The sequence below is a fragment of the Elephas maximus genome, chromosome 4 (assembly GCF_024166365.1).
Source record: "Elephas maximus indicus isolate mEleMax1 chromosome 4, mEleMax1 primary haplotype, whole genome shotgun sequence".
Classification (NCBI taxonomy): Eukaryota; Metazoa; Chordata; class Mammalia; order Proboscidea; family Elephantidae; genus Elephas; species Elephas maximus.
Genome location: NC_064822.1, coordinates 184,395,477 through 184,413,389, shown reverse-complemented (window position 1 = coordinate 184,413,389; position 17,913 = coordinate 184,395,477). Strand labels below are relative to the sequence as shown.

At 41.8% G+C, this 17,913-nt stretch overlaps 1 protein-coding gene across 8 annotated transcripts in view; it reads right to left on the bottom strand.

Moving 5' to 3' along the window:
* TNRC6B (trinucleotide repeat containing adaptor 6B) overlaps window positions 1–17,913 on the bottom strand; it is a 296,019-nt gene that overhangs the window by 20,339 nt on the left and 257,767 nt on the right. For 7 of the 8 annotated variants that reach the window (XM_049885177.1, XM_049885180.1, XM_049885179.1 and 4 more), the window contains 4 exons: window positions 16,289–16,363; window positions 15,151–15,196; window positions 13,493–13,629; window positions 8,294–8,419 (listed from right to left, as the gene is read on the bottom strand). In XM_049885177.1, coding sequence (XP_049741134.1) covers window positions 8,294–8,419; window positions 13,493–13,629; window positions 15,151–15,196; window positions 16,289–16,363 — 384 coding nt within the window. Of the gene's footprint in view, window positions 1–8,293; window positions 8,420–12,316; window positions 12,488–13,492; window positions 13,630–15,150; window positions 15,197–16,288; window positions 16,364–17,913 lie in introns of all 8 variants that reach the window. The other variant, XM_049885184.1, reaches the window with a different exon arrangement.

Genomic DNA, 17,913 nt, shown 5'->3' with positions numbered 1-17,913 from the left:
TCAAAAGCCATCTTTTTGATCATCTAGTCTAGAATCTTACCTGGAATTGGCACCAAGAATATCAGTCTTTAGCCAGTTCCCTTATTTCTCCTTTCAAAAATTATTTAAAATTTTCCCCCATTCTTCTCACTTTCCTGTGGGGGAGGGATACTTCTTCCCCATTTCTGATCTGAGGTTTCACATGACAACGAGTCCAAAGCAGCTGTTCCCTTCTCAGTCACCACGCTGCACTAAACCCAAAGGCTCTCAGATCGGCCTACTTTTTTTGCAAGCCTCAGCTTCTTTCCCATTCTAATTCCCTGACAGAACCCTGAACTTCAATGTTGCTCTCCTATTCATGATTGCTTTTATACCTTTCTCTCCATCTTTTGAAAATGCCTCTTTACAAACTGAGTCCATCAGAAAGCACCTATCTTCAGCATCACGGTCAGGGTTAAATTCTTTCGTTTCCTAATACTTTTGAGGCATCGTCACGGCCACATTCTCAAGAACATACGTCTTTTCTCTGACATTTTCTAGTCCAGAAACTCTAAGTGCAGGTTCCCTATACCTGACTCACAATCTCATTTTCCAGACACTTTTACGTAACCTATCACTTTTTTATTCTGAGTAGTATTTTGGTTTAATGCAATAGTTTGCCAAGTTGCTTCTTCTCTACCCTGGAAGAGATACTGAGTGTTACCAACCAATATAAAAACTTGATTGATGACCTATATTAACTGCTGGTCTCCTAGCAGACGTGTGTGTAGTGAGCACTCCCCTACTGTGCGCTTGGCCTCTGTACCAGTTTTATGGCCGGCATGAAGAACACACCTCCACAATTTCCCATAAATCCCGGCTCTTCTTCACCACCTCTCCTCTGAGTTCACCCAAATAATCACCAGTGGGACTTAACTCATAGTGTCTGCTTTAATACTTCTAACTCCACTGTAATAAATGATTGGGGAAAGAGGGAGGAGTAGATATATCCTATGCTTTCAACACCATGCCCCAAACCAGAGTCTTATCCCACCGTATCTCAAAAAAAAAAAAAAAGTATCTCAATGACTCATAAAATCACATCAGTGATGTGTGAATCTTAATTCATTCAATTTAGTAACCGTACTGGGTTGATAAGCATGCCCCCCCCCCCCAAAAAATTTATGTTCACCCAGAGCCTCAGAATATGACCTTATTTGGAAGTAGGGTAATTATAGATACAATCTGGATTAGGGTGGGCCCTGATCCAATGACTGGTGGAAATTTGGATGCAGAGACAGAACAGAGGACCCCATGTGGAGACACAGGCAGAGACTGGAGTGATGTGTTTACAAGCCAAGAACCACCAAGGATGGCCAGCAATCACCAGAAGCTAGGAGAAAGGCATGGAATGGATTCTCCCTCAGAGTCTCCAGTAGGAACCAACCTGCCAACATGTTGATTTTAGACTTCTAGCATCCAGAATGGTGACGGAATAACTTTTTGTTGTTTTAAGCCATTCTGCTTGTGGTAATGTGTTGCAGCAGCCCCAGGAACGGATTTAGTATCTACACTTCACACAACTCTCTAAGCTCTAGGCCTGTGCTGTCCTCTATGTGGCGACTGAGCACTTGAAATGTGGCTAGTCTCAACTGAGATACACTGTAAGCGTACAGAACCAGACTTGGTATTAAAAAAAAAAAAAAGTAAAAAATTTCATTAATAATTTGAAAACTTAAGTACATATTGAAATAATAATACTTCTGATATGCTGAGTAAAAGAATATATGTCATTCAAAGTTAAGATCTCGGCTGCTAACCAAAGGTCTGCAGTTCGAATCCACCAGCTGCTCCTTGGAAACCCTATGGGGCAGTTCTACTCTGTCCCGTATAGTCACTATGAGTCAGAATCGACTTGACTGACGGCAACGGGTTTGGTTTTTGGGTTAAAGAATATATATCATTAAAAGTAATTTTACCCATTTTTTTGTACCTTTGTAAATGTGGCTACTAGAAAATCGAAGATTCCACAATGCAGTTCATATTACATTTCTGTTGGACAGCACTGCTCTAGGCCATCGGCAGTCTTTCCAACTTCCTTTCCAAAGTTTTCTTCTATGATTCACTGGAAATCTTGAAATCTCCTCTGCTTATTTTGCCCTCAGACCTCCTGGCCTTCAAAATTAATGGCTGTTGTCTGAGCTTTCATTTCTTTTCCCTTTTTTGTTTAGTTTAAAAAGTTCTATACTGGACAAAGCCACTGGTCTCTGGATCAACCATTTCTCTTCAGTCTTGAAAATGTATGCCATTCCTTGCATTAAAAAAAAAAAACTGGTCGCTGTCAAGATGATTCAACTCATGGTGACCCCATGCATGTCATCAAAGAAGTATGCTCCACAGGGTCTTCAATGCCTGTCACCTTTCAAAAGTGGATCACTGGGCTTCTGAGTGCTTAGCCATTTGCACCACCCAGGAACTCCCATTATTCTTTCTTCCCGTTACTATTCCTAATACTCAAAATTAGCTATATATATAAAGGGGGGGGGGCAAAACACCATACAAAGTAAAAGGGAACATGTCTGTGGTTCAGCAGTACCCCAGAGAAACTCATCTTAGGAGACAAGTATAAGAACAGTCACACAACACCACTCCTAACAGCAAAAATCTGAAAACAAGGTAAATGATCTATCAATAGTAGAACATATAACAAAACTCTGGATGAGCCACAGCTGTCCAAATCAACGTGGGAAAAATCTCATTAACAATGTCAAGTAAAAAAAGTCAGAGAATAATGCATGACTCCACAACATAAAGTACAAAAACAGGCAAAATGAAATAACACATGGTTTAAGGATAGGTAAGTAGACAGAGTATAAAGAAAAGCAAAGGAAAACTAACACCAGACCTTTTTATACTTACTTTTGAATGCCAGTATCTTCTAAGTTCTCTGAATTGACAATTACAAAGACTATGAAGGGCACACTTAGGAGTCTGTCCTACCTAGCTTTGCTCAACATCTCCCTTCTTCATGCTGCAGAGGGACTGCCCTTCTCCAATGAACACAGAAGGATCAGGGAGCAGGGCCACTAGGTTCCTGGCAAATGGCTGTTCATACCGGGGTTGCAGGGTAATTAAAGTGCTGGTTCCCACATTCCCAGGTATCAGGTTCCCACATTCCCAGGTATCAGGGTGATAATTATTCTGGCTTAAAAGCCCTTCAACCTCCAGCTGGGTGGGAGAAAGCGAAGCTCAGTACGGCAGGCTATGCACCGCAGATGCAAAATGACTGCAATTTAAAAGCAAGAGGAAAGCCTGCTAGATAATGTTACTGTCTGAATATTTGAGGAACAGGAGAAAAAAGGAAACCCAAGGCCAGGAACATTTGTAAACGGATCTTAAAAGATGAGTTTCAATGTCTTCTTTCTATGTTTACATCAAACACTGACAGCCCCTATAAAATGGTTAACATTTGACAATATTTATCAAGTTTTTAAATGTTTCGCACTTTGACCCAAAAATTTCACTCTGGGGATCTAAATTTAGAAACAATGTGGGCAAAGATCTATGTATGAGGACTTCTTTGTGGCAATATTTGTAAGAGTGAAAAATTAGAAATCGTATCCAATCATGGGGGAAGGGAATCAATCAAGGTACATGGACCTGGTGAAACATCATACTGTCCCTAAGAACAGTCAGGATGGTGCCCTGGGGGCACAGTGGTCAAGAGCTCAGGCTGCTAACCAAAAGGTCGGCAGTTTTAATCTACTATTGGCTACTTGGAAACCCTATGGGGCAGTTCTACTCTGTCCTATAGGATCACTACGAGTCAAATCCAATTGACAGCAATGGGAAGAACCATCAGCACAGAAACTATGTAGTAAAGGAAACACTTATAACAGAATGTAACAACAAATAGCAGGGCAGAGTTACCACGGATGCAACTATGTGAAAAACTTGCCTGTAAAGCAACAATGTCTACATGGGAGATGTATAAAAGCAATCCCTGTGGTTCTTGCCTTAGTTGGAGATTTCTGGAAAAATTTTTCTCCACTACTCAAACCTTCAGTGTGGCTTATTGTATAGTTAGTACTTTTTTTTTCCCTTAAGAGCTACCCACTACCTTTATTGTTAAATTTCTTTAGCAGCTTTGATTTTTAAGATACCGAAAATTGAAGGGAAAAAACTTAGGATTCCACTGCTTAATACCCTGCCTCATTACACATTAAAATACACGTTATGCATTAATTAAATGTTAACTGCATTTAGCTGAATAAACAAATTTCAAAAACAAAGAGGAACACAAGTACTTTGCCAAGTAGAGCATGTAAGAGTTTCGGCACTAAAAAGATGTGTGTCACCTAACTCTCTTAAACAGACTAATTTAATTGCACCTTCTTTCTGAACTGCATCTTTCCACGGCTCAGCATATGCTTTACTAAGTATGAAACATATTCCGTGCATAGTTCTAGGTGCTCAGGATTCAGCAGTGAGCAAAGCAGATACTGACCTTGCCAGTGTGAAGGGGGCAGGGGAATAAACAACGAACGAGTGCAACAATGGTGGTGGTGGGGAGGGGGGGGGGTTTACACAGGAAATAGGATCAAGTCATGCAGCAATCTCAGAGAAGAGGATTCCAAGAGTATGCACGCTCTGCATGGGACCAGCCGGCTGCAGAGGACAGAGCACATGGGAGAGTGGCAGGGTACTGGGTTGGGTTGGGTGTTTCACAAAGAGCCTCAAAGACTTTGCTTGGTATTCTCAGCAAGACAGCGAGTCACAGTAAGAGTCCAAGTAAAGAAGTAACATGATCTACCTTAATGTTTTCGAGCAGTGATGCCCAACAGGACTTTCTGTGATCACAGAAATAGTCTATACCTCTACTGTGCAAATGGTTGTCACTAACCGTGTACAGCTATTTGATTTTAGATCAATTAAAATGAAAGTTAAAATTCAGTTCTTCAGTCAGACTAGCCACACTTCAGGTACTCGACAGCCACACATGGGTAATGGCTACCATATTGGACAGCAGGGGTTCAGAGCATCAGTCTAACTGCTGGGCGAAGAACAGACTCGAGACAGGCAACTGCTGAATGAAGCAGGGCCATGAACAGTCCAGAGACCACTACAATCACCTGGGAGAAAACTGATGGTGGCTTGGTCAATGGCATGGTAGAAGTGCTTAGAAACGGTCGAACTCCAGATAAATTTCTGAAGGGAGGATGTGTTGATGGATTGGATGTGAAGTGTAAGAGTGAAAGGAGACAGGACTAGTTCCAAGGTCTTGCCCTGAGCACTTACAGAATGAGAGTACCACTGACTTTAAGAAGGGTGCTTCTGGAGGGGTGTGTGGGGTGGAATCAGAGGTTCTGTTTTGGACATGTTAACTTGAGATGCCTATCAGGCACCCGGGCAGAGATGCCCAGCAGTCTGTGGAGTTGAAAAGAGACGTCTAGGCTAAAGATACAATTTTGGAACTGTCAGTATTTAAAGTCATTGAACTGGGTGAGATCGCCTAGCAATGGCGAAGAGAAGAGCTTCAAGGACTTATATCTGGGACATGTGATGTTTCCATGTTGGGGAGGTGAGGAGGGGCTTGTAAGGGAGATGGAGGAGAGGCAGGTGGAGAACTGATACAGAGATCCAAAAGCCAAATGAATAAAGTGTTGCAAAAAAGAGGGAGTGATAAACCATGTCAAATGTTGCTGATTCATCCACTAACTAGAGAACAGACTGCTGTATCTGACAACCCAAAGATCATTATTGGCCTTCACAAGAGGGTTTTACCCACTGCCACTGCCCTACCTGGAGTCCTATAGTTCCCTCGTAACTGGTCTCCTTTTCTCTACTAGTTCTGCCTCTCAAACATGTCCTCTCTATTATCACCACTGCTACCTTTCTAAAACATCAGTCCTCCTGCATCACTACTCAGCAGGCAAGCCTTGCCTGACGCTGTTGTCCACAGCAGTAGTGGCCAGACGTTGTTGTTAGCTGCCATCAAGTCGGCCCCTGCCTCATGGCAACGCCACACACAAAAGAATGAAACTGTGCCCGGTCCTATACCATCCCCTTGATCGGCTGCAGGTCAGATCACTGTGATCCACAGGGTTTTCGGAAGTCGGTCACCAGGCCTTTCCTCCTAGTCCGTCTTAGTCTGGAAGCTCTGCTGAAGTCTGTTCGGCATCACAGCAACACGCAAGCCTCCAGTGACAGACAGGTGGTGGCAGCACAAGAGGTGTATTGGCCGGGAATAGGACAAAGGTCTCCAGCATACAAAGGGACAATTCATACAAACCACTGCTGCCCCACAGCCAAATTTTAGTATGTACAAAATATCATCACCTGGGGGTAACTAGGACCAAGCATAAGATTCTGTCTTCGTAAACGGGGGGAGACCTGGGGACATTTTTAACTAACTTCCTGGATAATGATACTGATTCTGCTGACAAGCACTGGCCTGCAGCACAAAGTCCAAACTCCTGAACAAGGCAAAAAAAACTTTTCCAAATCTGGTCCCAAACTTCCTCCCTCATTTCTTCCCATTTCACTCTAGATAGTAGCACGTAAGCTTCAAAGACCTCAAACTACTTATTCAAACTAACTGTAATTCCCCAAACATGTCACTTTCTTTCGGATATCACCGCCCCTCACACACATGCTCCTGCTACCCAGAAAAAAAAGAGGGCACCTTTAATGTGGCTGTGCCCAGCAAAGTGACTCATCCTTCAAGACCCAGTTCAAATGTCACCGCTACTATGAAACCTGGCCTAGTTCCCCCAACTCCGCTATACATTTCTCTGCAATATTCATCACTGTATTCTAATTATTCGCCGACTGTTCTATTACCTCCCTGGCCAACTCCAGAAGGCTGTGAAGGGAGACCTGGTGTTTTCTTCACGTGTGCATCACTAACACAGTACCTGGAGCACTGCAGACATTCGATAACCTGAAATCAGGGACGCTGCAAAGGACTTCAGGAATTCAGAAGACGCCGCCATTTTGCTGCGCCGGGGAAGTGAGGACGGACTCTGTCCAGAGGACATACTTCTGACTGAGGTTTGACGGACGGTTGAAACTTACAGGGAGGGGAAGGAGGAGTGTCCCAGACTCCCTGGCAGGACCATGTAGGGGCAGTAGGGATGGGACAGGGGGCAGATGAGTATTTCTCTTTCTACCAAGAAAGATAAAGACTCAGAATGCTAAAAGAAGAATTTGAAACCTATAGATTATGACTTCAAATAAATATTTTAAGTCCCTACCTTAAAAGGCCTTTCAAACAGAACAATAACAACAACAAAAAAAAACTTCATAACCTATTGGTTGGATCTAGTAAAGTGCCCCCATCCCTTTTACAGGACAGACTGAACATTCTTGATCTTAGTTCATTAAAGTAAAATTGAAGGAGACTAAGGTCATACACTGAGTCCTTAACGGGTGCATCAGCTTTTACTCTGGCCCCTCAGACCTGTTTTCTCACAAAAAGGTATGAGGGAGAGTGTACAGGTGTTGTTGTTGAGTGCCACTGAGTTGATTCCGACCCATAGCGACCCTAGAGCACAAGGGAGATCTGCCTCATAGGGTTTCCAAGGCTTTAAATCTTTACAGAAGCAGGCTGCCATGTCTTTCTCCCAGTGAGTGGCTGGTGAGTTCTAACCACCAACCTTCTGGTTAGCAGCCGAGTACTTAACCATTGAGCCACCAGGGCTCCTTGAGTGTACTGGAGTAGACTGACACAAATCTCTTATCTTTACCCAAAACAACTCATTGCACATTTCCTACTAAGAAATAGCCCTAAGGGGTTCCCGTGGTACCCAGTGAACCGAAGCATATGCAGAGCTGCCATATAAGTTTTTAGTCAGGAGTCTCTGCCGCTTGATTAGTTCTGAAACACCCCCTAGAGCATCTAGTCAGCATCTGAACATCTCTCTCCTCAAAATAACCCAGAATCTGGCAACTCTCCTCTCTATCTGATGGTGGACTCCTCAAGAACAATCAACTTCTCAACGCTGACACATCACATTTTATAAAAGTTTTAACTGCCTATGTAAGTTTAACATGCAATTAAAACACTACAGTACTAGAAAAATCATTAGGAGATTTAAAAGGAACAGAATCCCAATGCTTCCCATGCCAACATCTACTTTGTACGCACAGAACGATAAAAGGATGAGATCTGATACTTTGTTCAAAGTGTCTCGGTCCTTGGTACCTGGATTTTTCACATTTTAGACAGGTAACTATTATTCCTTTAATGGCCACAAAACCAGTCAATTAGCAACTGGTACTGACCACCTGCTTGGGCTTTAACTCTGAATGGTGGAAACAGAAAACCGCTTACCTGGGGGGAGATAAACTGGGGAGGCACTTGCGCCCGGAGATTAGGAGAAGAGTTCAGTGGCTGCACAGGTGTGTGCATTCCTCTCGATTGTGCTGTGCTATTTCCAAACAAACCATGATTGCCACCCTGGAAGCAGAACGGCAACAGTTAGGCTTTTTGTTAACACAAGAATAATGCAAAGAAGAACCAGCTCAGGTTTCCTAGCACTCAGAAGAACTGTAGACTATGTTCCATGGAATCACAGAATTTTATAACTGAGAAGTTCCTGATCCTGGAACATTCAGGAAAGTGACTGAAATCGAATCATGGGCGTATCATCACCGTCTGGTTACTTTATAAACTGAAAGGGTTAAATTTAGTCCAGTGTTAGAATAACCACTAAATTATTTTTTGTGATTTAAATATAATATTTATATGTAACATTTATTTCGATCACTGTATTTTCTTTTTTTTTAACCAAGTTTATTCTTAAACCTTATAATCTGAGCTCCATCTTGAAAGGCACCTGAGTAAAACCACGGGCCAATGAACAAGAACAGTAATGAAACAACACTACAGTAGCGCTTCTCTGAACGGGTTGGTTCAACCGCAAAATCACTGTCATCCAGTTGTGAGCCTAAGCCCATGAGGACCCTAACTATGGACAGACTTCCCTGTCTTGGGTCTGTTTGTCCCTTTCTTTACTAGATTAGGAAACCTGAATCAATCACCCTACTAGGTAAAAAAGGAAGAAAGGAAAAAGTCATTACAGGGACACTCAAACAGGTGTTCCTCATGTGTCACCTTCTCATTCAAATGTATGACTACCACAGCCATCCTAAAAATAAGGTTAACTCCCTAGAGGACCAAGTCATTGGGCCACTTCTAGACTGTTGCAATCAGAAAGCTACTGAGTGCTACTCTGGGCTAACAACAGCCCTTCCTTGCTGACTTGTTTCCAGCTAAGAAAAGTCCTTCAGCAAAGAAACCATATGTGGTAACTTCATGCTGTGTCCCTTCTACCTGAGGTTCTACGCCACGTTCGGTTGGCTTCTTCAAGGCCCACCTCAGAGATCACCTTCATCAACAAAGTCTTCCCCCAAACTTTCTTCCCTGTTTCTCACTCAAATTAACTGAGTTCACCTCTATGTTCTTAAAAGGCTTTAAAGCTCTTTGACAGTACCCATTATCAAAACATGCTGTATTTTCCATTCTGTCTTTCCACCCCAGCTTAGTAACTTCCCTCTTTGTATTCCCAGGACTTGATGAAGCCCTGGTCTGTAGGATGAGCACATCATTTGCCAACATTCATGACCCCAAATTTCAAATGCTTGAAAACGTCCCACTGAACACGTTCAGCAGTGACAGCTGCACCACTGCTGGCACCGAGCGTGCGTGCTCTGAACTGATGTCAGCGTCTTATTCCGGAGTCGTAACGGGTAATTTTAGAGAAAAATTTCATAACGGCATCATTAAGTTCAAGAACAGTAAAGATATCTGGATAGTTTGATGAATTCAAAAACAGATTAAGGGGCTGCTACAGGGAAATTAATGAACTTAAAAAGTACTGAAAATAAAAATGATTATGAACATAAACCAGAAATGGCAATTAAAATCTGTGTATCTCATAAAAGAAAATCAAAGACCCACCATAAATTTGATGCCTCTCAGAAGATTGTCTAAACGTGAAAAACCCTTTTAATGCTAGAAATGCCACCAGTATCCCTACTTCTCTCATCTTACCAATCAAACCGTCACTCTGAGGTGAAAGGGCTTGGCTCTAACTTCTCCGAGACTGTAGGGCTCTAGTTGGCACCTACTGCTCATTCCCATGAAAACAGGAAATGTTTATTTCACTGAGAATATTCTGCAATGATCTTTTTCATTTATGCTTTACTATCAAAGCAATGGCCTTGTTAGTAGACGTTAACTATTCACGGACTAGTGCTTGAATGGTGGGGTTTCTAGTAATTAAAGTCCTGGCCAGAACTCATGTTTTGATGGGTCCATACTGCTTTTTGAGGGTAATTTTTAATTTCAACCTTCCCTTTAAAAAAAAATCTTTTTTTTTTTTTTGTTAAGAAGTATTAAAAAGAATTTGTTTTTATTCTTTTGTAAAATCAAGCCTTACTTTCTTTTATTCCCAGTAAATAGATTCTACCCGTCTGTTTCATGTATCTATCTAGGTAAAAAATACCTTCCCTACATTTTAAAACGGCATTTTCGCATCACAAGCTGGCCATGACCTTAGCTCTGATGCAACTATCTGGCACAGTGACGTCTTTACCGGCAGTCAGGTAGGTCCTCCTATTTTGGGGGTTATATTTAGAAATTAGGAAAATGGGAATCGAAAGCTTATATATATGATGATGCTGGTCTATCTATTTCTAAAGCTGTACTGCTGTGCATGAAGCTTTTATGAAGACCTGAAGTTCTCATTTAAGTCACTGGTAAGATCTGTTCCAACTATAGAGCTTAACTCAGAAGAGTATATAAATTAAAAACAAAATTACCAAGTCGACTGAAACTTTCTCTGATATGGAGTATTTTAATCTTAAGTTTTCTAATTATGAAGTATACTGACTCTGAAAACTGCCTGAGAAAACCATGACCATATTTGGGTAGAACATGCATGCCAACGTGGTTAACAATGAACTCTGTAGCAATCCAGAGATCCGAAAATGAAGAAGGACCTTTTCTTTGCCGGTCTACTCTACTCAAGTTTATATACTAACCGAATTTATTAATCATGTGATCCTGGAGCCCCGCTGACAATCACCATTAATCAAAAGTGTTATGACTATTTTATATTTCTGTACCTCAACCCAAAACAAAGACCTCAAAAAACACTGATACAGTTGTTTCTTCTCTGTTTATATAATTAACACATATCCACCTCCTTTATGGAAACATTTCAATAAGAAAGACAGTGATCTATAAAGAAGAAAAAAAAAATTACCTAAAACTCTGAATCCAGAGACACCAATGTGAACACAAGGATGTAGGATAATCTATTCTTTAACATGCTAAGGCAATTACCAGGAAGCACAGCAAAGCCCAACATGCAACCTGAGGGGTGCAGTGCAAAGGGAGCTGTTTTATAGCAACCTTTTAATTTCTATGGAAAGTCATCATGGGGAAACAGAATGGAAGCGGCTAATAATTCGATCCTCCCAAGATATACTGAGGCAAAGGCCACAGTGCCAAGTAACGGGTCACAAAACTATGGCTAGAAAAATGATCATCCTTGGAGTCACTGTGACAAAAGCATGGTGGCTTCAAATTCCTTGTTTCCTCCACAAAAAACCACAACAGAACAACTGCGGTGTGACAGACAGAAGCTGCTGCGTCCACTCTGCCCTGAGAAATTGAGGAGGCATCACTCTACCAGCTCGGCCGATTCTGTTTCTCTTACACAACCCCTCCTTGGAGGGCTGACAAGCCTGACCCTAAGAAAGGGGCTGTCCCCGGTTCAATGAAACACGGCCACGTTTCAGCAACGTCTACTCTTTCCAAAGCTTCACTACCTAATGTTGAAGTTTCACCCTCCTCTCAATAACTACTATATTTTAAACCTCAAGACACTAGCTTTTAAAATGCTCTAACTTTTAAATGCATGACCGTGCTAGTTTTGCTATTTTTGAATTAGCAGCTTGATTAAATTGAAAAGACTCCAACGTATAGCTTTGCCATTCAATCTAATGTTAAAAGTGGCAAATGGCAAATATATTCTTAAATTAGGTTATAAAAAGGCACCTACTTAACCTTTAACATTTTCCTACAGTTAGTTAACTTAAAAAGTGTGAAGTTATGACCAAAAATGAGAAGACAGAAGAAACAGACTTAAAAGAAAATCAGTGTTGAGAAACATGGAGAGAGGTGGGTTCTAGGGACTGAAAGGATCTAAAACCTACACTTAACATCATTCTGTGCATTCAGTAATCAACAAATTTCCCCAAGACAGACAAATGATGCAATAAACTGCAGACCAGGGCCAAGGCGAGGCCACAGCCAAGCAGTTACAAATTTGAGGGGCCTCCTTACTTGTCTAGCAGCGAAGTTTTGGGGGTTGAGCCCTGTGCCGATTGCTCCAAGGCTGACGTTGGGTAGTGTGGAACCAGAGGGAGACAGCTTGTAGCTGGGAGAAGGGGAGAAGGGAGAGCAGGGAGCCTCATCCCCAAGGCACCCATCTTGATTGGAGAAAGGCAAAGTCAGCTGAAAAGTAGTAGTAGTTAGCCAATCACAATGAGTGTTGGTTAGTGAAGCAACAGAATGCAAGAAGGGAAAAGAGAGAAACACTAGGAATAAACAAAGTTAGATGGATTAGCAATAAACCAGGATGGAATTCAGATTTGATCAACATCTGTCATTCACTTTGACAGAGATTTTTCTTATTCTCTATGTTAGTAACACATTCTATCCATTGCAGGAAGACAAAAATTGCCAGACACTTTATTTTTGTACAACTAATACTGATTACTTGAACTACATGGCTGGGGAAACAGAAGCCAGCAGCGCAATTTCCTAGTGAATACGAGGCTGTCTGGTTCAGCATTTTAGTGGTGTCATCTAACAATTTTGGTTTTAACTGCTTTCCCAAGACCAGGGTACTGCAAATTGCGATTCTGAATCAAGAGATAATCTCTTCCATTAGAAATATTAAATATAAAAAACAATACATATCAATTACTTGTTTAAATCAGGTAGTTGAGAATTTGTGGGGGAAAAGAAAGAAAAGAGCTCCCTTAGAAACAGCAAAGGAGAAAGTTTTAGGTCACCTTTTCAAAACCAGAAAGGTAAGGTCTTAGAAGACGCAGGTATCTGCACAGAATCCCAAAATTTACTTTGTAGCTGCACAGTAGCAGAAAAAAGAATTCAGAATAAGTTGCTCTCTGAAATTTTATCTGTACATTTTGAGTGTGTGCTGTTGCCACTGTTAAAAGTCACACCACGTCCCCCTCCAACTTCATGAATTTTTCAAAACTCAGCCCTTCTTCACAATACTCACATTCTAAGGACATACAGGTCTAGCTCCTGCCCCATCACCTGCTGACATCAACTGTCTGCATGTCAACACTTAAACGCAGGTGACATGCATGTTTCGTTCATTAATTTAGTTTAATAATTCCATGCTTCCTCCTGGAATCAATTATCAAAAGACAAATGGGAACCAAAATGGTTCTCACAAATTATTAACCTTAAATAAAGGATTCAACTAACCTTCTCAAAATAAGGCCCACTATCTGTGGTTCCCATGTCTTTGGAATTAGGTGGGCGGAACCCAGATCGATCCTTCCTCATGATATCATTAAAATCCCCGAGATTCACTGCTCGCTTGTCCACGTCAAATTTTTTATCTGGAAGGAAAAATAAAACAAAAAGAGTGAAAATTTCAAGAATCAACATCACCCTCACGACCAAGAGTGACCTGCCCCACTATCCTCCCCAGGGTGCTGAGCAGAAGCCTTTTCTACTCTCTGGGGATGAGACAGTGAGAGCTCTCTTTGGTTCAGGCTGATGCGGTTTCCCCCAGGGAACATGTGGCCCCCCTACCCCCTGCAAATGTGTTTCTCTTGTAGCTTGGCTTCCACGGAAGACTAGAAGAGAGCCTTTGGGCTAATCTGGTAAAAATCTGGCTAAAAAAATTATACCGATTATTGGTGTGCTCATAAATTCAAATGTTCTCAGTTAGATAATCTATTTTTGCTATTTAAAAAAAGAAAAATCTGCTAAATGGTTGGTCAGGGTTGTGAAACATTTAGAAAACCAAACTTGTTGCTGTTGAGTCAATTCCAACTCATAGCGACCATAGAGAACAGAGTAGAACTGCCCCACAGGGTTTCTAAGCCTACAAATCTTTACAGAAGCAGACTGCCACATCTTTCTCCTGCAGAGCAGCTGGTGAGTTTAATCCATGGACCTTTAGGTTAGCAGCTGAGCACTTAATCACTGTGCCACCAGGGCTCCTTTTTAAAACATTTATTGGGAATGAAGAGATTAAAGACGTACAGGCCTTGCACTAAAATTCAGAACTTTTAAAACCAGAGTTGAACCCAGGAGATACTGTGTCCACCGTACAATGGAGTTTCCCAAATACAGTGATCCCCTTTCCTTCCTCTGCACTCTCAGTTTGCTATTTTGTGCTGATATGGTCAGTGCCCCGGACAGTCTATTTGCTAGTTGGTCTCGTATTTAAAAATATCCAGGATCAAAGACTGCGGGTTCCCTTTACTACCCAGGGCTGTTTTCTTTTCTTTTCTTCCTGGTTTGATTCTTTTTAAGGTCCTCAGAGCGAGTGACAGCATCATTGTGAAACCCTCCAGTCTAAGGGCTGGCACTGCGTCCCTACCGCTCACTGGGGGAGAGTTTGTCAACAGTGAAACACCCCAGTGCCGCCAGGGCTGGCAGCCTGAGGGCTGTGTCTGGCAGGGCCACACACGTATTTTGTTTGGCCTCACACAGCATTTTAGAAATCTGAATTAATTTCCAATATTTACAAGCCAGGACATAGATGCAGATCTGCATTTCTGGCCTCTTTTGGAAAATGGAAGACCTGGCAATGCCCAAGCCTGCATTTCCATTAAGAGCAGAGCCTGGCTGATTCCTTCAGGTGGTCCCCAAATGCTCCCCACTGCTCACCAGTGCCCTCCACTTCCCTCCATGTTCTCATACCTGACACCCATCACTCACTGACATGGCTTTCCTGGCCCTCACAGTTGAGTTTTCAACCTCTACCCTGCTGTCTAGTGTAGCAACATCCATGGCGTATGTGTTCCACAAATAAACCTTGAACTGCACCCAGCCCAACTGGGCGGGGGTCCTGACGGTATCACTGACACCAAACTATTGCATTCCTATCAACAGCTGCTGATACACACCTACAGACAGGTCCATTTTACTGCTTGGATTATCTTCAGTTTGACTCTGAAAAATAAAGAACAGGTGAGAGAGGATTAAATCTGCACATGTTTGAATCAGAAAGGTGTCATTATCCATGTGATAGCCACATCTTCCTACTGGCACTATACAAGGTACTGTGAAACGAACCTTAAACTGGAGCACATACTGTAACTTATTTCTGCTGTTGTTGTTTTTGTGACTTATGGAGACGCCATGTGTCACAGACTAGGACTTAGCTTCATGGGGTTTTCCTGGCTGCAATCTTTACAGAAGCAGGGTCCCCAGGCCCAGTTCTTCCTCAGTGCCGCTGGGTGGGTTCAAACTGCCAACTTTTTGGTTACCAGCCGAGTGCAACTATTTGTGCCACCCAGGCATCTTAATGACTTACTTTTATTACAACCAGTATGGACTGTTTATTTTTTATACAACTAGTTTTGGTTCCTTTTGTTGCCTGGATTCTAAAATTCAAATTTCACGTACAATTAGCCTCAGAAGTCTATGGACAGAGCAATGGCTAAACAGCTGTTTGGAGAAATAAGCCCCTGTCCTCAAGTTCCAGTCGGCCCAGGATCAAATTCCATGAGTGACCGCCAAATTATGACAACTCTTTCTCGTGATTTGTCAAGTTGTCAAATCTTGAAACGTGCAGCCAAGTTAAGTCATTTGTCTTCTGGCAACCAGGGACAGGGTGTCCCCAACAGTGTTCCCAAGAGATAAAGGAATTAAAAATTTTACAGAATTCCCCATGTAGTTAATCTCAAAATCATTTTCTAGTTTTTGAATCACTGCTGTCTTAAAAAAATACATAAAATATTAAAACTGGTAGAGTGGTCAGGGAATGAAAGTATAAACTTTAAGTGCCTGACTTTTACCTCCCTACCCTGCTGAAGAACAGGACACACAGACAATCGGCAAGCCATAACCTTTAAATGCTGGGAATATTTCTGAAGGAAGAGAAAAGAATACAGCATAAATACTGCTTAATCCAAAGGATGAAGAACACTGCTTGCCCGGTTTCTAAATCTGTGATTCTGTACTGTACGTGGCAGTGGTCTCAAAATTTGTACTGAGCGGTGAAAGCTGGGATACATGACACTTATGAAAAATAAAACTTACCAGCAATCCCATATTTGAAAACTGTTTGGCAAGTGGATTCATCCATGAATCACTGTTTCCTCCTTTTAGTGAGCACTACAGAAACGAAACGTGTAACCTCAGAACCAAGTCATTTTATCTCAACCGCATATCTGACTCGCACAAGTACTGACTGAAAACGCAGAACCGAAAGTTTACTTATTTGAACCCAAACGACTCCTCTTTAACTACAGTTATTTTCATGTTTTATCTGTTGGCTTAAATGATTAATAAGCCTTAGCTGTATCTACGTTTTTGTCCTTATTTTATTCCTCACATTCAACTAGAAGTAACTGGAAAAACACACCGTCAGCTAGTGTTTTCACTTTTTAAATACAAGGAAGTCAGTACGGAATTTTCTAAAATAACATTCTTGCATGCTAATGCTTTCCCTTTCAGTCAGCTGTTGTCCTTGTAACCCAGGCTAGTCTGTGTTAGGGAAAAAGAGTTTGATGACGTTGCATGCTATCGGGAGGGGGGCCTATTTAAACTGGTCATTCATGTCTGTAGGATGCAATGAAGAACTCATTCACCTAGCACTTTTGTCCATTTGCTTTACAGTATAAAGGACATTGGTCCCAATGTGGAAGAGACCATGAAAGACACATCACCAACCTCCTGAGCAAAGTGAGGCAGAAGTGGTTGGGTTTTTTGTTTGCTTCCTCTTTGGTGGGACAAAATGAGCTTCTCCCCTGAACAAGGTACCAGTCCTCAGCCCCGTTCTTCTGTGGAAAGGCAGGTGGAACTGTGACAGGGGACGTGGGGGGAAGGGGATACTGGGCCCGTGGGCACCTGTGCATTCTATAGGTAAAAATCCTGTTTGTGCTGTGATGGTATTTGTAATTTCAATTTCATTATTCTTGAAAATGATGAGGTGCTGATCTTAAGTTCCGCAACATGTTTCCAGGCCAAAAATGCTCTCAGCAATGAAAAGGCAAGAATTACTGTTCACGGAGCTGAGGCACTCACTTCCCAATTACCTTAACTAATTAAATCTTGGCTGTTACCGAGGAGGGTATTCAGTACTTTTCACTCAGTTGCTTCCTTTCAATCATCAGTATTCTGAACTTTCTTTTAATTTGGTCTCACTGTTAACTTGAAAATAACCAAACGAAAGCCAAAAGCAGACTAGGCAACATAAGAAAAAAAAAAAAAAAACGAGTATCGAAAATTCTAAAAAGAAAAAGTTTACTGAATAATTCCTTTTGTCACTAGTGTAATGAAATAAAAGTCCTTAAAAGAGAGGAAGCTATAAATGACTGCTTCAACAAAAGGTCTCCAGTACAACTTTAATAGAAAGTTAAAAAAACAGCTGCTGTTGAGTCAATTCTGACTCAGGATAGAACTGCTTCATGGGGTTTTCAAAGGCTGATTTTTGGGAAGTAGATCCTCAGGCCTCTGGTTGGACTTGATCCTCCAACCTTCTGGTTAGCAGCAAAGTGAGTTAATCGTTTGCTCCTACCAGTGACCCCAAAAGAAAACTAGGGTATTCACAACAAAATGAACATCCTTTAGGCAAAGGGGATGCATGCACAACCATTAGCCACCTGAAGGCCCTTTCAAGACAGCCTGTGGCATTTGAAACCTGGGAGAATAGTAGCTGTTGG